Source organism: Pholis gunnellus (genome assembly GCF_910591455.1).
Source record: "Pholis gunnellus genome assembly, chromosome: 11".
Classification (NCBI taxonomy): domain Eukaryota; kingdom Metazoa; phylum Chordata; class Actinopteri; order Perciformes; family Pholidae; genus Pholis; species Pholis gunnellus.
Window position 1 is genome coordinate 8,189,338 of NC_136538.1, and position 22,122 is coordinate 8,211,459.

Consider the following 22,122-nt stretch of genomic DNA (forward strand, 5'->3'; position numbering starts at 1 on the left):
CAACACACACACAAACACACACACACACACTTTTTCAGAGGGCAGTATTGGGCCCCTCCCTTAACTGCAGTCCAAAAACAACAACAAAAACAACAACAACAAAACAAAACATGAGCCCTGCAGTCACTAGGACCACGCGGAAACAGCAGCCGCTCGAGCTCCCAATCCCCTCTCAGCCCTCTCCTCTGGTGCTGTCATCTACAGTCTGACTGTCAGTCAAACCGTGTCAGCAGCTCAGCAGAAACGTCAAGTTAGCAGCAGCCTGACACACTTCATTTCATTTATTTAAAACCTCCGAAAACACATTGAGCGAGAAGCCTTATTTTCAATGGTGCCGAGGTTTACATAGGCCTACAATATGTGATAGAGACAACTTAAACTAAATAGTTATCAAAGAAGAATACAACGGAAACAAATAGCTGACAGGATACAACAAAATGATTGTTAAAAGCAGTGCAAACGTCATGGCTATCAGCGATCTGAGTAAGGTCATCAACAACAAAGGCAGCTACGCTTGCTGGAGTTGTTAGAGGTAGATTTGACTCATTTCCAGAATTGACTTGGGTTATAAGAGGAATGAGTAAAAGGCTAGAAAGCTCAGCAGTGAACCAGGGAGTGGAGCAACATTTCCTTGCCTTTTTAAAAAGCGCATGCTCATCTAAAACAGAGTTTAAAACATTGGTAAAATAGCTCAAAGCTATAGTTCAGGATTAGCGATTGGGCCGGAGTAAAGGTCAGGTAAAAAAGGCCACACCTCCACGTTTACCTCCTCTCTTTGAAAATAGTAACACCACTGAAAGAAATGTTTGATTATAGGATACTCAAGTGAACATATTTGCTATTTAACAAATTACCAAAACCACTTGGATCATTTATCTTAGCATCTGTGATGAGTGAAGAAGACCTAGAAGAAGTCTGCTTAAGAGCTCAAAAGAGCAGAAAGATCTGGCTTCAGGCAAATTTGTAACTGAACATTAACAGTAATGAGGTTCTTATAGGACATGCTTGTTTAGCTGCAAATCTCACAAGGCATCTACAGGTGATTTTTACAGGAATATTGAAAATGATTTAGTCTTTTGGAGAGTCGAAAACATTTCCTGGAAGCTGTGGGGGTCGAAGGGTCAGGCTCACAGACCCTGCTGTTAGCTTGCAGGCTGGAGAGGCAGTCTAGCGGGTGAGAGGAGAGCCAGGGCCCGCAGAATATGTTGGAGAACCAGAAAGGAGGGCGGGTAGGTGTGCGGGGTCCATGTCGGCCATATCGGCCGGCCTCCAATGTCCACGTACCTCTGGATGTACAGCCTCCGAGATGCTCTGCGGGCCCTGGCTCTCCTCTCACCCGCCAGACTGCCTCTCCAAGCCTTGGTAAAGCCTGGGAACTCCTGCAGATCCAGGATGTCGAATCTATTTGCAAGTCTGATCTCATAAGGTTGTAGAGTGTGGCAAGATCGCATGCTACTTTGTGTGTTTCCCCATGCCAACGACAGCCCAGCTGTCAGTAGGTTCAATATTGGGAGCTGGCCCAGCAGAATCTAGGGATCTTCAGCTGGACTGGGGGCAATCTCCGGAGTCACGGTGGCGATGGAGCCTGACCAAGGGATAGTGGTGCCAGTAACATTACCGGAGCTAAACAGTCGGGGGGGGGGAGCGGGTGACCGATGGACATCGCTCCCTGTGGAACCCGGGACAAGCGGTAGTGTTTGGGGAGCAGCTGCCAGCCGAGCTGTCCCAAACATTTGCTCAACTTGTTTCTCTGAAAAAACTTAAAATCCAGATGTCCGTATTTCCACAACCAGTGTTACAATCACAGCACAGCAAAGGCATTTCCTCTCTTCTCTGTGGACTTGGAATTAAACCATTACAAAATCTGGTGAATCAGTGTTAATGATTAACTGATTATCTGGCGAGAGCAAAGCTTTCCTGTGTGGATGAATCATCAAGTTGTTCGCACAAGTTGTATTAAGTTTGCTAATGTAGCGTGTGAGATGTTATGTTTTATGACGTGTTGGAATATCGATACCACTTTGTAAAGATCTTTGTATTAGCTATAGCCATGAATGGCATCGTTGAATTGATGTTATTTATTTTTTTTACGGGTATTTCAAACGACCAATAAGTCAACTGTGCCTCTTCACTCAGCACATTTATGAGAGCATATTTCTTTGGGAAATCATTGACTGTGTCTGTAACTCGGCAGTAAAGGCTGCGTCTGTCATGCCAAACGGTTGATTGTCTGTCTGCCAAAAAACATTTGCAGAAGTGCGGCGCAGTCATTTAAAGCTGTATGCCCAATTTATAGCCCGCGGCTGGTTATTTGGAGCAAAACAGTCCTGATGTGCAAATGCACACAATTTAATGTTCACGGTTATTCTGTCATTGCCTCACATTACAACTGCTTAAATACACTTACTCTCTGTTGCATGCAGAATTATCTAATTATAGATACAAGCATACATTTCTACTGTGGCTTATTAACCCCTGTTTGGTCTGTAACACATATCATTGTCACATTTTTACTACTGAAATCATTCTGGACTAAATGACATACAACATGCGATGTTGGTAGACATAAATATTAAGTAAAGGTACCCAAGCTGCCCCAGCTGTGCATACATTATGCATACTGGAGAATATGTTATGCCAAAGAAACAAAAACATGTCAAAAGAAAGTCACATGCACTCCTCAGCAATGAGATCTTCCACTCCTCAGGGACAACATTGTGACTGATTGTAGATTAATGTCTGATTGACTGAATTATTCCACTACTGCACGGACATTGTTGGCAACAAGTGGTGTGTAAGTGTCTTTCCTCTTGAGGCATTTCATAGGCTACAACTATTTCCAGTTTATCTCTTGTTCTTTTATGTGATACAATTGGCCACAAAGTCTGACTATTACTACTAGAGTTGTAGTCAGATGCCAGATCCTGGTGTCACATAAATAGTTAATTGAGTGTTTGCTTAAAACGTACTTTAATACCATTTTTATTAAAATGATTAATTAACAATAAAATAAATGAAAGATAGGGCCTAACTTATCAGTGCGATTAGTCACTTTGTATTTCACACACCAAGGTAGGTTTGGATATGTGCAACATGGTTCGACTTGAAATGAATGCAACTCAAAATTCTGATGACTTCACATGTTTTGTTTGATTGTATAGACGGTTGTAGGTGTAGACACCACATGGTCTGTGGGAACTACGTAAGAGTCTTTAAGTTAGTCCAAATTCTGTGAATCTTTTGTCTTTACTTATGAACATTATGCAACTATCCGCTTTCCAGTGGCATCTTCGTCTTTTTTGTGTTTTTTGGCCGATTGCAGTGCCAATTTGTAGGAGCATACATCCACCTGCCGTATGTGGAACAGGATCTAGTTTACATGATTTTGTAATGCTGACTGTAAATATAAATATAAATTCTATAAAAAAAAAGTGTATAATTGTTACTAGGGGGCTGCACAGTGGTGTAGTGGCTAGCACTCTCTCCGGGCTCTCTGTGGTCCGGCTTCCTCCCACAGTCCAAAGACATGCAGCTTTGGGTGACTTGATTACTCTAAATTGCCCGTAGGTGTGAATGTGAGCGTTATGGTTGTCTGTCTCTATGTTTTGGCCCTCTGATAGTCTGGCGACCTGTCCAGGGTGAACCCTGCCTTCGCCCAATGTCAGCTAGCATCCCCTCCAGCCCCCTACAGCCAATTTAAGGACCTCATTTGTCTTATTTGTTAACTCTCATAGAACAGACACGAGGTGTTGGGAGAGCAGCAGACTGTTCTCAGACTCATAGTGTAGAATGCTATATCATAAAAATAGAATATATCATAATATAGAATTACATTTTGTATGACTTTCTATCATGATTTATCACTGAAACAAAAAAACAAATGATCAGGACAGTATTCTGCTTTACCCACTTTTTCCTTCCTCAGAGTTCTTCCAGCATCCTCTGCTCCTCCAGATCTCTGAGCTGCTTCTGATGGTTCTCCAGCTGTTACTCCTCCATCTTCTGGAGGACGGAGACGTAGACCACCGAACATATCTTCAGACATTTTGAAGACCTTCTATGACGAAGCTAAAGAGGCCACTGAATTTAGAATGTTTTGTAAACTTTCACGATTCAACATTAAAAACAACATAGCTGGTAATGAAAAGATGTCCTACCTCAGAAGTTCAGCATCGTCTGTACAACGTTCCTCTTGAAGCGTGTGACTAATAATATCACTCGTCTTAACATGGAGCACAACTGACAAGTTAAAATAAAAAGTAACCAGCGACAATACACTGATATATCATTTATAGTTATATAGTCAGCATTAAAACTGTTAAGTGGAGAATTATTGCATAATGTTCCTGAACAAAATAACAAAGATAAATGCAGGATTTGGACAAACCTGAGGACTCTTCCATAGTTCCCACAGACTGTGTAAACAGTCCACCTGCTAACGTCCATATGATATGAAATACTGAAACATACAGTGAACTGCTGAAGCCACCTGTGGTCACCGATATATTTTAAATAAAATAACGACAGGACAAAATGGACTTACTCACGTAGGAATCCTCTTTTGCGGTTATAAAAGGCCATGCTAGCATATTCAACTCAACATAATCCTAAACCTTTAGGATCAGGTTTATGAAGACCAACAGCAGATATATACCTCCCTCTAGTGGTTCACGAGAGAAGCGCAGGTTCTTTTAAAAGTCAATACAGGTGGTTGTACATATTACAGCTCATTAAATATGAATTGCAAATACTTTTTTTTAAGCATATCATAGGTTCTAAGATTGAATTTAAAGGCCGCTGTTATTAACAGTCTGGGAAAAAAAACAACCTTTACAGTTCTTGGTCCTTCTAGATGCGTCACTTTCTACAGTATTAATCACAACACTGGGTAAAAACACTGTGAACCTTTATTGACAGCAGCATGTATACTTTTGTATATATATATCTGTGATTATTGTGAACATTTGCTGAAGCAGAGAAAAAAAAAAAAAAAGGTCTAGGTGTGAGTGCCTAGCATTCATAAAAACAAAACATTACACTAAAAACAATGTATAAAAACAAGTTCATAAACAAAGGCCATTGCATTTGATTAGATAATGTAAAAAAAACAAAAAAAAACAGTTAAGATAATCCTTCATTTACCAGGCACTTAAATGAATACTGGTGACCAGCAGCCCCTCTTTTGACCTCCTTTGTACTTTGTGTTAGCGTATTCACACTCAACGCACACCGAGGTGGACAGTGAGAATGAATACAGAGCACCAGAGAAGTACATTTATGTTATGAACATAGTTATAAAAAAAAGAAAAAAAGACAGGACCTTCATCATAAATAAACAGGCACCTGCGTGGTCTACTACACAACATGATAGAGATAAAGAGGGATATTCTTTTAAGTGAAGTTAGTGCATGGCTTCTACATTATGTACACATTGCCTGGTGTGATGGTCCGCTTTGCACAAAACAACTGGACCCGGAGGAAAACTGTGATTGGACCTCTGAAGAAATGATGCGGCAGGTTAAACACAGCGGCAGGCTGCAGGCCTGCAACATGGTAATGTGGTATGATGGGTGTTCTTACCCAAAAGGTTGTGACCAACAAGCACCTCAAAGTTAATACAAGAACAGAACACACTCTTAAAAAAAAAAACGTACAAAGCCCACACTGGCACAATCATCTATTAAATATATTCCTTGGCTAGAAACTCTTTTTTTTTCATGTTCCTGAAGTGTTACCATAACACAGATGACTTTTTCCACAAGTTTCATCACGGCCCAAATCACAAAGCGTAACAGACGAACCTTCATGCAAACCCTATTCCATTTCTTCTTCTTTGAACGTGCACTGCAGCGTGGGAACAGTCCAGTGCAGTGGATTGGACTTTGCGTTCAAGCAGACCAGTTTAAAACGATCTCACTCAACACACTCCGGAGTGGTTGAAGCTTCAGTGCTCCACTGAAGTTACATCAGGTCCCGCCTTCCCTTCAATATTCTGTCAGACTTGACGTGGCAGTGAACCTACATTTCAGGGGGATTTCCTAAACGTCCGACCAATAACTTCCATTGATCTGAGCTAGTGAGAGCACTGTAACATACTACAAAGCAGTCGGAGGTCTGGGTGAGGGTGTGTGTGGGTGTGTGTGTGTGTGTGTGTGTGTGTGTGTGTGTGTGTGGAGGGCTGGAGGCACTGAGGTTGTGAGGCTCTGTGAAACAAAGTGTCTCTGGGACAGAGCGGTCGCAGACAGGCAGGCAGGGTCACAGTGGAACCACAGACGGGAAGGGTCATCCATGCTGCGGTTTAAGGCAAACGTGAACTCCCGGCACTGCTCACGAGAAGCCATTCACACAAACGTGAGTGCGTTTCCACTGATGTACCAAAGGTACAGTCAAAGTCTTATCCACACACACACACACACACACACACACAGTTTGAAATGCATATAAGAAAAGTGTTTCCTCCTCGAACCCTCTTCCCTGAAATGTTTGAGACTAATAATCCAGCATTCCTGTCTTTATTTTGGAGGAAGGGGGGTGGGGGGGGTCAAAGTTCCCCTCTGATGTGAGGTCATGGGCGTCTCAGACTTTGCTGTCAGAGGGCAGGTCTCCCAGGGCGTGGACGATTTCAGTGAAGGAGGGGCGCTCTTTCAGGCTTATCGCCCAGCAGCGGACCATGAGCTTGTAGATTTTGGAGGGGCATCCGTCTGGAACTGGCAGCTTCAGCTTTCCTGTCTGCAGACCTGGAGGGGCGGAGGGACCAGAGGAGAGAGGGAGGTTAAACCCAATCAGAAACATTGGTGGTGGTTAATAGGGGCCTCTTTGCTCTTGATAAGACCCTGACATGTTGTGGTTTGTGTGCTGGATCAGAACCTGGACTAAATATAAAAGCATCACACTGACCTTCCAGCACTTCGTCGTCGCTGAGTTTGGTATAAGGCATTTCCCCGAGACTGAACACTTCCCACATCAAAACGCCAAAGGCCCACATGTCAGACTTGGTGGAGAAGTCGTCTTCAAACACGGACTCTGATGGGAGCCAGCGCAGCGGGATCCATGCCTGTCTGTAGTGGTAGTACTCACTACACACATGTACACAAGAGACACGACAAGGAGATGGAAACGACTCAAATCAGCCAGATGAACAGAGACTTTCTTTTTTTTTTAAATTAGAATCATGGCATTTATTGTATTTAAGTGGGTGATCATGAAGTTCCTTTTCTAACGGACCTGTTGTAGACGTCCTTGCTGAGGCTGAGCGACGACACTTTAATGCGTCTCTGACTGTTGATCAGGCAGTTTCGAGTGGCTAGGTCTTTGTGAACGAAGCGGTGATTGGACAGATGCTCCATCCCATGAGCCACCTGGGCACAGATGGAAACCTGTAGAAACAAAGGAAACAATAAAAACTGTGAGGGTACTCAACCGACTTTGAGAATACATTTACAAGCAGAAGGAATTACCAAGTTGTCCGTGGTTGAACTCCACCGACCCAAGACAGCATGAGATCAAACCATGACTTTCAATTTCTACACTTTTGCTTTTATATGGAATAAAGAAAGAAGATATAAGGTGTTATTACGTGAGCTGAAGAGGTGCTGGAACATTTTGGTGGGTTTCTTTAACTTTGGACAGAGCCAGGTTAGCTGTTGTCTCATGTTTAGTCATCTTGACCCCGTCCTTTTGAGGTTAGCTGCTTTAGTTGGGGCCTTGATACGTATTCTAATCTTTCTCTTAGCTCAGGAATTGTTCCTAAAATCTGGATAACTGCACATACGTTTCCACTTCACAAGCTTAGCTTTACGCTAACCGTCTCCTGGCTGCAGCTTCATCTTTAGCGCAGACTGATCTACTCATCTGACCCGTAACAAGAACACTTACTTTGGTCTTGGTGCTGATAGGCTGAGATTTCACCTTGTCATCTTTGCTTTTGGAAATTCTCAGGAACTGCTTTAGGTCTCCCTGTTATGATAAAAGCAACAACAACAAAAAAGATGCATGAATAAGATTTCTTTTATTATTTTTTAACTGCGAGTGGGCGTTTTCCATTGCTGTGTGCTCACCAGGTCATAGTACTCTAGGATCATGTAGTGGGGCTCTGCCTCCCTGCACAGGCCCAGCAGGCGGACGACGTTGGGGTGGCTGAGCTTGGCGAACATTTCGGCTTCGCGGCGGAAGTCCAGCTGGAGCTGCTCGTCTCTGCCCTGCAGGCTCTTCACCAACACCACCGTCTCCTCCTCGCTCTCCTCGATACCCTTAGCTTTGCAAAGCAGCACCTCACCAAACTCCCCTTTGCCTGTGCACACACACACACACACACACACACACACACACACCACAGTGTAAATGTCAGAGCACATGCTCAATGTGTTGCACATCTTGTTTTATTAGGTCATCTGTTAAGTTCCGACTCTATTAATTCAGAGCACAGGGACGTTCAATTCTCAGTCAATACACACAAAAGAGAAAAGTTCAAATCGATCTACCTAAAGTAGTGATGGTTTGCAGGTTCGCTCGAGGAAAGTGGAGCTTATCGTTGTTGACATGGCTGTGGCGTTTCTCGGTTGTTGCCATGGTACCCATATTGGTGAGAGCCACCTCTTCTTGGATCTCAGCGGTGGTGTGGCCATTTTGTTGAACAGCTCCTCCTGATGAACACAACACACATCCCACAGGGTCAGGGTCATACGCAATACCGCAAGTCTCTCTGTAAGTGTGACGTGGGTCCAAACAGAGTGTAATGTATTCCTCATCGTTCTGTGAAAGCCTACTTAATGCTCTGCGACAAGCGTCAGAGACGACGGCCAACGTAGAAGAAGTTGGTGTTAAATGTGGAGCAAAAATGCCGTTAAAAAATAACAAATAAGTCATTGTGGATGTTGTTTCTGGTACAAAACTTCTTTAAAGTGTGCTATTTTTGTTAGTTAGTAGTTGCACAGTCAAATGTAAATCAAACTGGACTTAGGAATGTCTTATGGCTCACTGTTTTTCCCATCATGTAATATTTATCGTGCTCTGAGCCGTTCCATCATGCACATTTAGTTTGATTTGTTTTCCAGCTCAAAGCAGCTGCTACATTTCCTTGTGTACATCAACCTGCTCTGCAATCTTTTTGTTTTGTATGCATATTAAATGATGAGTATGCTTCATTGTGTCACTTTTCCAGTGTTTACACATGACACACTCAAAATCTGAAGTGTGCTGTGGAATTAGGACTCATGCAGTCGCCTTACACGTTACCTGCAATACCTCAGATAAACACAAGATGGCAGCAAATATCCTAAACCTTTCAACAACACTTTGAGGACCACGACGTTGAGGGAATATCGATGACTCACTTACCCCCTCGGGCTGATTCTACAACTGCCTGAACCACAAGTGAATAAAAGTTTCGTCTCCACCAAACATTCGTACCGTTCAGACACTCCATCTCGGGCTCCTCTCCGTCCTGGCCTTTCTGCAGTCTTTTAGCGTTGCGTCTCTTTTTGCAGTAGAACATGAGTCCGAGCACGACGATGATGTAAGCCACGGCTGCTCCCACCGACAGGCCGATGGTTTGGATCATCTTGTAGGGAGCCTTGTCAGTTTCTTCTTCGAAGGAATGCGATGGTTTTTCTGTCGGGCACGGGCATTAAATATGGTCAGCTAAAAATGTCCTGAAACAGTTGTTATCTTTAAAACACACGCAAGTCTCCAGTCCGCACACACAGCGCCAGAGAGAGTGAAGCGTTATTAGATCTAACGTCTGCCCAAAGCCATCACCTCGGTGACAGCTGCGGCGTCAGAGATGAGGCTGTGGTTATTAACCTGTCGAGTCGGATGATAGGCAGAGGGTGGAGGTTTAATTAACGCCCTCATCCTTTTGCTTCGTGTTCGGGGCTTTCACCCCCATGTGTGCAACCTTTGTCCCTGACAGAAGAAGCCTGTGTGCATATGTTTGTGTGTGTGTGTGTGTGTGTATTGAACTCACCCACTACATACAGCTTAGCCACGCGGTCTTTGATGCTGCAGCTGTTTCCGGCCACACATGTGTACCTGCCCGTGTCATCGGTAGTAACATCTGTAATCACCAAGGAGCCATTGGGCATCTTCTGGAACCTGGAAGAAAGAAGGGACGGAACGGATGAAGGCTGAGGTCTTTTACAACAAAGTCCACTTCAAATACACAACGGGCCGCGTGCAAGAACGTTTTCATCCTAAGGCTCTATTTTCTTGTGTAAAGTTGAAACCTTAACAGCACAAACGTGTCATAAATTGCTCGTGTCAACCTGTTCATCAGCAGGTGGCCGTGTGTGAGATTTGATCTTTAGCATAATTAACACCCTGCCTGCTCCTCTCCGTTTGTGGGCAAGATTCATTCATAAAAATGTTACTCAAGTGTTAAAAGAAGAGCTTCGCACCGCGGAGCCCACTGTTGGAAATCAGAAGGCGAAAACAGAAACACTTAGCAGTGTCAGCACTGGTATTAGAATAGTCGAAACGATTAGATAATATTAGTAAAACAGCTGTCGACAAAGCAGGCGATCGAGGGGACATGTGACAAGTCACAGAGATGGAAGAAAGAATATCATAGTGTACAGGTTAGTGATGGACAGCATACGAAAGGTCTGGACCACACGTGTACATCTGCTCATTACTAAAAGAAAGCACAATAAAATTGGGGACGACGAAAAGTTCTCTTAATAAATCCCTTTTATGTGCCACTTCAAAAACAGATCCGGTAGTGAGAGAAGTTCTTGCATGAGGCCCCATTGTATTCAATAGTTCAATAGTATATTTGCACAAGCTAAATCTTTTATGAACGCACGGACCTGCAACTGCAATCAATCCTGCTTGGAACCTGTAATCACAGCCTGTAATCCTAATCCGAAGCCACGTGTCTCACTTACCTCCTGTTCTTACTGATGTCCAGCGTCTTGTCTTTGGCCATCCAGTGGATGTGAGGTTCAGGGTCGCCGGTGGCCTGACAGTGCAGGATGGCTGTGTAACCTTGGTACACCGTTGTATTCTCCGGTTCCACCTTAAAGCGAATGTACACTGTGTGCACAAACACACACACACACACACACACACACACACACACACATTAACACAACACTTGCACCACAACTTGGCCATAACATTTCCTTTACAGACTGTGGTGACTGTGGTTCACATCTCAGTCACACTCTTACAACCCAAATTCATTTCATTACTGGGCAATAAAAAAAGCCACCGAGTGCACAATAAATGCTTCTGTGTTCGCCGCATGTAAATGATCAATGACTCGTACGTACTGAGACCACAAATAGTTTCTATGTGGGATGAGTGACCAACTCGGCGGCGTGGCCCTTTCTTTCAGCATGATGAGTGAGCGGGGTTTACCTGCCACAATGAGGGTCACCAGGGCCCGGATCTCCCCCTGGAGGCTGTTGGAGGCGATGCAGGTGTAGTTGCCGGCGTCGCTGCGGGTGACTTTGGTGAAGTGGAGCTGGCCGTTCCTCTGCTCCACCTGGGGCGGCAGCTCTCCTCCGTCTGCAGGGGGAGACAGAGAGACAGAGGGAAAAGCCGGGTTAGGGCGACTCAAGTGTTGCTGCGTGTGGAATTCAAGCGGTTCAGTGGATGGCAAACGCAGACGAATGGAGGAAATGATCCATGATGATTAAACTTCCTCGTACTGTGTTTATTGCAGATGTTTCCACACATGCTTGTGGAAACAGCATTTTTCATCATTAGGAAGAAAAAAAAAAGGAATGAAGGGTACTGCTGCATTTTGAAAGAGACATTTAAAGAAAGTGTTTAACAGTCCTCATCTGACTTAAGCTATTTTTGAGCTGAGGTTGAGCCAGCGACGTGCACACCTGCTTTGGTCCAGCGGATGGTTGGGCTCTCTCTGCCTTTAGCAGAGCACTGGATGGTGATCTCGTTATCCAGCTCCAGGCACTGAGAAGGCTGGGGGGTCGGCGTGAACTTCAGCTTCTCTGGAACACAAGTCAAAACACCACACGCACATTACACACATTGTAAATATGTTGGGGGGGGGGGGGGGGCACATGTCAAAGCCTCTTTTGTGCAACTCACACTGCAGAAAGAAATGACACTAAGCTGATGCTAATCAAGTTCAGACACATTCAAGAAAGTGGCTTCACGCACACGTATAGACACAGATCTGTTGAGCATAAAAACTGAAGTCTATCAGAGGCTGAGATCATATAAACAGAGAGATTGGCCAGACAAAGCAGCGACACGTCAGGCCTTCTAGCACAGTAATCCTACAGCAGCAGAGCTCTACGCTGATAGGATTTTAACGTGGAGATAATGTGTTAAAATGGAGGCTAGAATAAAGCTGCCCTGCTTTAGTCCTATTTTACACCTCTGTGGGTGTCCTGCTGGGACACAACATGAACATGCTCGTCCTATTTTAGGAAACACACACACAAGCCCACACACACACACAAGCCCACAGGCATGACCACATTTGTTTGATATTTTCTCTCAATAATGTATTACTCATTATTGCCTGGATGGGATTTCACTCATTACACATCATCTTTCAGTCGGTCGGGGGAATAACTAAGATAACAAAGAATAATCTACTGTATATATATATTACATAATTCCCTCACTGCTTACCAAGTACACTAACTCTAGCTTGCCCAGACAGTCGGCCGCCTACAGTCTTGGTTTCACAGCCGTACATCTGCCCGTCGTACACCTCCACATTGTTGATCCTGAGGGTGCCGTTAGAGAACAGCTTAAATCGAGAGTCCTGGAGGGAAAAAAGAGAGAGAGAGAGAGAGAGAGAGAGAGAGAGAGAGAGAGAGAGAGAGAGAGGGAGGAAGATATTAAGATAAGTTAAGAATGCATGTCTGAAAAAGGCACCAATAATGGTGTTTGTGTGTGTTAGTGTATTTGGTAACTGACCTCTGGCGTGATCATGATGTTGTTGCGGAGCCACGTGACCTCAGGTTCAGGGTTGGCCTGAGCGTGACAGTGAAGGTAACCTGGTTTACCCTCCTCTAGGTGGCTGTCCTGAGGCCTCGTCACCCACACCGGGGAGGCTGTGATCACACGCACACACAAAGAAAATATTGTATAAGTATTATATAAGCACAGACATTTTACAACTACCCATACAGAATATACAGAATCTCTCATCAGCTACATGGCCGTGCCTTGAAGGACTACACTTCTTCATTCTTGTCTAGATGTTGTATAGCTTCTACTCTTATACTAGTCGTGTATTTCTGTAATCCTATTTCATTTATGCGTATTTTAACTCGTCTATTTATTGTACGTGTTCTTGTATAACATCTGAACTTCCCCTCGGGGGATCAATACAAGCTGATCTTATCTTAATGAGCTTAGCCCATTGGTCATGACCCAGACATAGACACCATTAATCCCTGTGGATCTAGTAGAAGGTCCAAGTGTTCCCAGCATGCTCCTGACATTAAGGAACAAGACTTATTGTGAAAGAACGAGTGCTACAATGACCTGTGCTGTTTGTTAGGGCTTATTGGCTTGTGTATCTAGAACTCAACAAATATAACTATTAGGAGTATCGAACTTAACATCAAACACTGAAAATACAATAAACACATCGTGCGTCAATAAACATAAAGGGAATTTTAGTTAGGGGACTCACAAGAGAATACAAAAAAAATGTTAGCAAAATTAAAGCAGCAGCTATATCCTGATTTATTTTAATATCTCTAGTCAGGGTAAATCTCCAAAAACACTGGATCCTACATCTCCCATAATGCTTTGTGAAAACACCTTTCAATAGATCTCCCCGGCCCCTCACACACAACTTCTTTCAAACCACATGCGTCCAGTTTGTAATGCTTCCTGTAAATAATAATAAGTCTCAGGCCCAAGCTAAGTTGTTTTTTTTACAACATTACAAAACAGTTCCCCAGGAGTTGTAGTCCTTGTGATGGGTAAAGCTGTCTGCGTATGACTCACTGGCCACAGTGAAGGTGACCTCCTGTGTCCTGCGTCCTGCCCTGTTCTGGGCCACGCAGGTGTAGGTGCCCGAGTCTCCTTCCTCTGTGGGACTGAAGATCAGATCCAGGCCGTCCTGGTACACTCTGCCCTCCGTGGGCACCCGCTGACCTCCTCTCTCCCACCAGACCTCGGGCTCAGGTCTGCCGCGTGGGGGACGACAGGCGACCCGCTGCAGGGTGTCCGCTGTGAAAACCGTTGAATACTTGGGCACCATGTCATCTATGTCTGTGGTTCGAAAGCAGAGAGAAAGAGGAACTTTTAGCATGAAGTAGCATTGATTTCCACTCACACAAGGCCCCTGATAGTCATATATCTTATATATCTGTCTTAAAAGCCAGCGAAGCGTTACTGATTTTGAATTTCGTGAGCAGCCCCGAGCGCACTTAATTCCAACGCACGGTTCCGTTAGCAGAGATCCGGTCTCGTTAGTGAAAGTCCTCCGAGTTGTAGCGCCGGTCACAGTAATTAGAGAACAAAGCACACAGTAGGCCAACTGGGTATATAGGTTGTGTGGGAATTAACTACGGCCTGTGTGAGGTGGGTCATATCAAAACTGGCAGCCCCTATACAGAAAAGTGGAATGTGATCTGTGGTACAAAGACTCACAAGACCTCCCACTACTGTGTGGTTTAATGTGTGTGTGTCCCAAATGGAAGTCATTAATACTTTATTGGCTGACAACACTCTGAAAGCTGGTCAGTGGCTACGACCTTCTATGAGTCAAAGATCTAAATCAATTAATGAGAACAGAAGAAAACGCACATTTCTCAGTGGATGAAAGGGAAGTCGAGAACCTAATGAATTAGGTTGAGCTGCGATGGAGTGACTGTTTAAACTTGTCCCTAAATCCTGAATTCTACTGTGACACAATCCCCTCTGATGCCTGCAGGGATTACCATCAGATTAAGTGAATTAAGGTATTTAAATGGAGCTGTGGTTCACTGGGTTAAAACTGCAGAAACAGCCGTACCTCCTTAATCCAAAACCCTTGGGGGAGAAGGGGGCTGATCGAGGGGAATTAACTGTTCGAGATTCTGAAACGCATGGAAATTCCAGCGCTAAGCTTATACAAAATATTTGACTTGCATGCACTTGCATTTCCAAATGCTGACTGACTGGTAAAAGGAGCTACTACAGATCGTTTCTGCTTTACGCTCAAGCAGCCATTCAAAAAAATATATATTTTTGAGTAATTGTTACAGGAAAAGAGCGCTGTTATGTGCAATATTATACCAACTTTATGTGTCTGGACTTGGATGTTACATTGTTTTTCCTGCAATTATGAGAACCTGATCTTTGAGCACAACATTATATTGGTTCGTTATAGTTCGGCTGCTTTGTTTTCATTTTATAAGCGGTTTAACACTCTTACTCATTTGGAAGTAGTCATTTCTTAGCAGTAAAGTTCTACTGATGTTGGTAGAAAATCACAGAAGCAGATCTAATGACATTTCACAAGCTCATAATTACACTGCTCGTTAACCAGTTTGAGTCACACTGGTGCGCTATCTAACGCTGCTTGATCAGCCAGGTGCTGTCACACTCGGGAGAAGCTTGTTGAGCGAGACAAGTTTTGGCAAACGGCCGGACTGGAGGAGGAAATAATATGGAGGGGAAGCAGGAAAATGCACCGGCGTCGCGTGTGTGCAGTGGATACAGCTGGGCCGGATGTCAATAAGGGAATGTGATTATCATTGGAGAGATCTGGCTCTAAGTGAAAGAGCCAGAAGAAGAAGAAGAAGAAGGGAGGGGAGAGCAGAACGCGATTGGAGGGCGGAAAAATATGTAATCCAAATGCCCCACTCACTCTCAGATGACAGAATCACAGGTGTTTATCTCTCACCAGTTCAACAACTGCAAATATGTGTGTGTGTGTGTGTGTGTGTGTGTGTGTGTGTACCAGCTATGAGGAGGGAGGCCTCCAGTGTAACATGGGACCCTCTGAGGCCACGGCCGACACACTTGTAGGTCCCCGTGTTCCTGGGCTTCACCTGGGTGATGAGCAGGGTGCCGTTGGATAACAGGATCAGACTGTGGAGGAGAGACGAATCAAACACGTTAACACTTCAACCTCTGCCCATTCATACCGTCTCACCATCGCTGTCCAACAGGAAAAAAAGGTGTCACACAATATTTGTACATGAAAGCACATTAACAGCAGCGCATGTCGCAGAAATGCTTTCTGCACGCGTGCAACTCCCGCCCGCCAGATCTCTCTCAGACGGCATCTGAAAATAATTCCCGGCATTTATTTCGGCCTGCTGGGCGCACCAGATGGAGATGCTCCGCCACACAGGACAATACAAGTGCCAGAGTGCCACAATAGAAAGACTACCTCAGCACAGGCCTACTTTTCCTGTTCTTGGCGTGTTATCTGACGCTATCTGAATTGCCCTGATTCACTGAACCCGAGCAATCTGCTGCCGCAATTAGGTTAAAGTAAATGCTAAGAATTTGCAATTTAATTCTAAAAAGGCTTTTTAAAGAGCAGGACTGATGGCTGGGCCTCCCTGCCCCCCCAGGCCTCTGGCAGGCTGAAGGGAGTATCAGTGCCAGTGATGGACGGGATGAGAAGTAATTAGAGGCTGACCTTAAACCAGCTTCAGGACTGTACGATAAGGAGCTGTGCACGGCACAGAACAGACCGGACAACTCAACAGCTCATCACAGCTAGAAGACAAACATCACAAAGCCTTGTGGGAAAAGTGGAAATGTAAAGCAGAGTGGAATAAGTGATGCTGGATCCAGTTAGGATGCAGAGTTTTCCATCCCGGACTATCTGGCTCTGCACCGGGTTCCCTCAGGAGGGCTGATATTTCTGTGTCATCTCTTCTCTTCTTCTCTTCTCAATAGCGGGAGGGAAATGAGCTGTGGGAGCCTGCGTGTGTGTGTGAATCTGTGTACCTCACTCTGAGGGAACTCTAAAATAACCACAAAACAAAATGAACAAAGGCAGAGCTTCATCTTTATGGCTACATGCGCAGAAAGAATTGGTACGGTTCCTCGTTTTCTCCCTCCTGAGTTGGTTTGACCCATGGGGCAGAATCCGTTCTGTCTGCTAAAATAGCCTCGAGCTCACTCCGGTATGTTTTTTCTTAGTTTCACACGCGTGAAAAACAATCTTACTTCAAATATTCACACATAATCTAGAGGGAGGGTTGTCAAAACAGAGCAGGTGCAAAACAGATGATATCTCCTGCAGAGAGCTGCATTCCTCTGGCGTTATATCAGCGCAGATCAATAAACACAAACACAAAAGGCAGCCTTGGAATACCTCAACCACAGAGAAGCCAGGATTTTAATGAAACAATCTGCGCGCCTGCTTTTATATTCATGCTTCATACCCATCCATCTGTAATCCCGGTGCTGAGTCATCACTGCTTAGGTGACCAAACCCGCCTCCGACAAGCTCATTATACAAGTGACTAACTATTGATGCTGAGGTCCTTCTCCTCCCTCCCTCACTGAACACCAGGCTCTAGCTCGCCATGTGGAACAGCTTGCCTCCAACATGTCCATGTATAAGCATGAGGTGCTATGAGCCCTGAGGGTATACTTGGCACTTGGTATAGAAATTGGTTATTATCTAGTGCGCTTATAGGGGACATCCTGGTAAGCGTACTGTAGCTTGAGGGCTGCAGGAGAGCCGCAAAGCCCTTTGTGATAGGCTGGAGAGAAAGGCTGTGTTCAAGTGATGTATAGTAGACGGCAGAGAACCTTTACAGCGCTCTGCTCCAGTAATAATACATCCTTAATGTGCAATTCATCTTGCATGTGTGTTGCAACGGCACACAGAGAGCTGAGAGCCCATCGCAAGGGTTTACGCCTCGTTGGGTTCAAAAGGAATATCCGATTGTGGCCGAAGCTTATACAACGGTAAGGAAGGAGTGGGTCGAGACTCTTGAGATGTGCGATAAGAAAGAGGAGTGTGTTGCAGAAGAGGAAAATTTAGCGCTCAACATACCGAGACTTGTTTGCCAGCAGCTCGTTTTCGTGGTACCACTCCAACGTGGGGGCCGGCACGGCGGTGAACTGGCAGTGGAGCGAGGCCTCCTCGTTCTTCAACACCACCTGGTCCTCGGGAGTGACCACCGGCCGCGGGAAACTCTTATCTGTTTAGAGGGGAGGGTAGACAAACATCTGCATGATTACATCGGCAGGCGTCAGGCCGTCAGGTTCCATCTGCGCGGATGTTGTGCGTCGCGCCGATCTATTCCGATCTTTATTAAAAGCTGCCAACAGCAGCGTGGGGCTGGTGAGCAAGCGGCCTTCAGGTGACGGTGTGTGTCAACACCTCAGGGGCCCCGAGGAGACTTAATGAGGTCAGTGAACCGACCCTGCTGCTTATCTGGACCATCATCTCCTCCTTTTTTTTTTCTTTTAACCACCTGGAGAATAGAATCACACAAAGGGAGACCATCTCTCTCTCCTCTGTGATAATCTTAACTCGCGCTATGGCAAGAAATTGGGGTTAGAGGGACTCAAGTGGGGTCGACTATTATGGAAGCAAGACAAATCTGTGCCTGAACGATCAATTTAATATATCATTTAATGGGTAAAAACTATTTAGGGCTGGTCATATTGTATTTCTTACAATGGATGTAGCTGGAGTTTTCACATCACCCCAAAACACGGCACAGTTTTCTCCTTCTATTCACATTCTTATGACTCTTTCGAGCCTCCCAGCTGCCCTCTAACACTGGACAAGGCTGCGCTGACCTGCCAAAACCAGAGATTTGCTACATAACATCCTAGAGGAGGAGTAAAAAACTCAGACTTCAGCACATTGTTATTCTCCAAATACAAAGCTGGAGCTCAATAAAGAAACACAGGAACACGAAAACACCCTTAATCCAGGTTTACGTGTGTGAGTCTTTCAAATCTGAACAGCTAATGGCGGTATGGCGCCAATAACAGTATTGGGATATGGCCCCCGGTTGGTGTGAAGAGAAAGGCGTTCACACCTGGCCCACCCAGGAAGTCGGCGGGAAGAGCTCATCTTAAAGAGCTGTGACCGTGCATTGAAACCCTGTCAGCCTTTGCTTAAGGTGAAGCCCTATAGAGGAGCAGAGGGTGGCAACATGGTAACAGGAGACTCAACAATTACCCATTCTTCCTCCACACAGGTGCTAACCTGGCGTGCCTCTGTGTGTGTGTGTTGCAGGTGACTAATTAGAGTGGAACGGGGCATCAGGTTTCACGCACAGATGTGCTGCTGTATGGAATCTACTTACTCAGTGGTGTACTGAGGGGATAATCGGAGGCGAGCACACACACACACACACACACACACACACTACAGTTACACAGTGCGACGCTGCTGCTGCTGAGGGAGCTGATGTTATTGTTCACTCTGTAGATGTTTATGATGTTGTTTCTGTCTGCGTGGGAGGAGGAAGGTGCTAACACTCTTCTGGTAATCACATTAGGAACTCCATCACTTTCTCTTCCTGCTCTCTCTCAACACTAATGGACTATATATCCCCCCCCCTTCTCCTCCTTACCGCCACACTTACTGGCAGGTGTGGCAATGTGGAAAAATCCACTCAAGTCATTTTTTTAAAATGGCAATTAAAAGGTTTTAGCGTATATAATGTTAGGAGGCAATGTGCTGCTTTTTCGACTGATTTATATAGTTGCAGAATGAATATATTTGAGTTTTGGACCGTGTGCTGAACAAACCAAAAATCTTAAGATGTTACATTGGGCTCCTGGAAATTGCGACGAGCATTTTGACAGGATTTAACATTTTGCGAGAAGCGATCCAGAAAATCGCTAAATTAATCAACAATGAAATCAACAATTACCTACAGCTTTACAAGTATTTCTAAGAGTGGCAGAAAAGTGTTAAAAAAACAAAGATAATGTCTATGTCGCAGCAGAACAATAACAAACACACACACACACCTATAATGTTGAGAGTGAAGTTGCTGTTGCTGCAGACGTGCCCGGCTGCATTCTTGGCACAGCAGTAGTACAGGCCGTTGTCGTCCGGGCTGGCACTCGTGAAGGTGAGCGTCCTCTCCTTGTTGTTGATCTGGTGGCTCTTCTCTGTCAGCTTCGCCCCGTCCTTGAACCACTGGCACGTCGGCCTGAGAGGGAGAGGAAAAAAAGGAATGAGAGAGGTTCAGGAGAGGAGAAAAAAAAAAAGAAGATACAAAGGTGAGTAGAGGGGGAGAGAAGAAGAATAGGGACAAAGAACATAGGGGCATGAGAGAGGCCAACGAGGACAGAAGAAGAGTTTTTCAGTACAATCCTCAACGTGATCTTTAACCCTTTGAGCTCTGAACTTGAGGAGACTCACCGTGGGTGTCCATCAATATGACAGCGCAACGTGACCGGCGCGGAGCTCTCGATCTCCCCTTCTGAGGCGGGCTCCTTTAACGTCACACCGCCACTTTCTAACCCTGAAGAGGAAGAAAAACAGAGTGATCCGTGAGCCGGAGGAGGAGTAATAAAAGGGAGGAGAAGGACAGGAGGAAAAATTGAGTTAAGTGGTCGGTCCCGTTCATTCGCCCTCGCGGGACACACCGCGATGCTAATGGCTGCAGCGGGGACGAGGGCAGAGTCGGGCACATCGCTGTGACAGCCCAGTGACTCGTGCACGGGGACAAAGCAAGGCATCACCCACATCACTGGGTCAGCTTTCATCGGCATACCGCTGTCCTGCACTCACAAGAGCGAGCTGGGCCTTTTACGGCGCTTTTTATGGACATTTAATGGACAGTTCATTGGCTTCCTCTGTTAAAAGAGCTTCACTGCTGTCAAGAGCGGCCCATAAAAATCAGGCAAAAAGGGAAATGAACAACAAGGCGACAGTGAAGATGTTTTGACTTTTTTCGCACCATGCAGTTTTAGTTCTTCAACAGCGCATGCTTCAAAATGTCTTCAAGCCTGATCAGGTTGGTCTACACTATTATTACCATGGGAGGAGGCGGCATCACTCTCGCTTGTAACATGAAACCCGATCAATGGCGTCTTGAGTGACAGATGAACAAGAGAATAAATGATGGAAACAGATGCCAGGGAAAACGATCCACAGCCGTCCCTTGAATGCATCATGCGGCAGTGACGAATGAGAGCAGCGTGGTTTTACCATTAAGGCTTTGACCCAGTTCACTGGGAAATATATATCTACTACAGTATATGTCAAGAAATCATCACAGCAGCAAATCATTCCTACCTTCTCCTGAGAGGAGGGCAACATACAATCATTTTTCAGTCTCCAAGGGAGACTAGTAGATACATCTCATGATGAACCGAGGCACTTCATCCCTCTTTCAGTCAAAAAGCACAGTGCTGGCTCCTGCGCGCTGAGCCTCTTTGGCGTAGACAGGAATTCAGGGCCAGCCATGAAAATGCCTTATTTGATTTGATGGAGACTTTTTTTGTTGATAAAATGTCCACCAGCTGCCGAGTAAGGGTGTGAATCTTACAGTATTTCAAGATTCAATTTTGATTCTTTGGGATCAGTTCTGGATTCGGTACATAAGGTTATAACGTCAGGATCTGCTTCAGTCCACTGGTGCTCTTTTCAGGGGCGGTGTGGGGAAATATGGCAGGAAAGCAGAGTCTTTGTAATTAAAAATGTTATATCAACTGATTGCTATACTGTAAACACATAGAGGCAACATGTAATATTTATTTATACTAAACACAAAAAGGTTTTGGTATTTCTATTTCAATTCTCAGTGAATAAAAGTAATAAGAGAGCAATGGAGGTCATAGCTAGATTTATGCATCAAATAGAAATGCTGCCTGTTACATCATTAAAATGAGTAGGCTTGGGCTAACTGCATGTTTTATTGCTCAGAAAACTGCACATTTTTGTACACAAAATAATACTAAAACTGGTATTTTGTGTGATTTTTTGACATATACAATAATGCATAACACAACTTTGACTGGGTGTACAGGATTACTGTCCAGCGATATCCAGGTACTTTTGTACAAATATTTAATAAATCGATTTTTGGAAATCGTGAATCGATTGCTGCAGGAAATAGATGCACACTAAAGTCTACTGGAGGAGTTCAGAGACATAAGTTATTCATGGAGTCTCCCTGTGGTGAGCGGCACCTTATATTTGTCTGTGATACAGCGCTGGTGTACCTGGCAGGAATTCCCCTTCCCCTGCCG

The 22,122-nt window shown here is 44.8% G+C and overlaps 1 protein-coding gene across 1 annotated transcript in view; it reads right to left on the reverse strand.

The window, feature by feature from the left end:
- Positions 1-4,905: 4,905 nt before the first annotated feature.
- The window catches only part of ptk7b (protein tyrosine kinase 7b), a 64,416-nt gene continuing 47,199 nt past the window's right edge, over positions 4,906-22,122 (reverse strand). Inside the window, exons 3-20 of the mRNA XM_079169463.1 lie at positions 20,288-20,390; positions 19,891-20,075; positions 17,948-18,095; positions 15,884-16,014; positions 13,942-14,208; positions 12,898-13,034; positions 12,607-12,742; positions 11,835-11,954; positions 11,359-11,508; positions 10,884-11,031; positions 9,965-10,092; positions 9,409-9,609; positions 8,481-8,642; positions 8,058-8,290; positions 7,876-7,956; positions 7,225-7,376; positions 6,898-7,076; positions 4,906-6,737 (exon numbers count right to left, since the gene is read on the reverse strand). Of these exons, the coding sequence (XP_079025589.1) occupies positions 6,577-6,737; positions 6,898-7,076; positions 7,225-7,376; positions 7,876-7,956; positions 8,058-8,290; positions 8,481-8,642; positions 9,409-9,609; positions 9,965-10,092; positions 10,884-11,031; positions 11,359-11,508; positions 11,835-11,954; positions 12,607-12,742; positions 12,898-13,034; positions 13,942-14,208; positions 15,884-16,014; positions 17,948-18,095; positions 19,891-20,075; positions 20,288-20,390 (2,822 nt within the window). The 3' untranslated portion in view covers positions 4,906-6,576. The remainder of the gene's footprint in view (positions 6,738-6,897; positions 7,077-7,224; positions 7,377-7,875; positions 7,957-8,057; positions 8,291-8,480; positions 8,643-9,408; positions 9,610-9,964; positions 10,093-10,883; positions 11,032-11,358; positions 11,509-11,834; positions 11,955-12,606; positions 12,743-12,897; positions 13,035-13,941; positions 14,209-15,883; positions 16,015-17,947; positions 18,096-19,890; positions 20,076-20,287; positions 20,391-22,122) is intronic.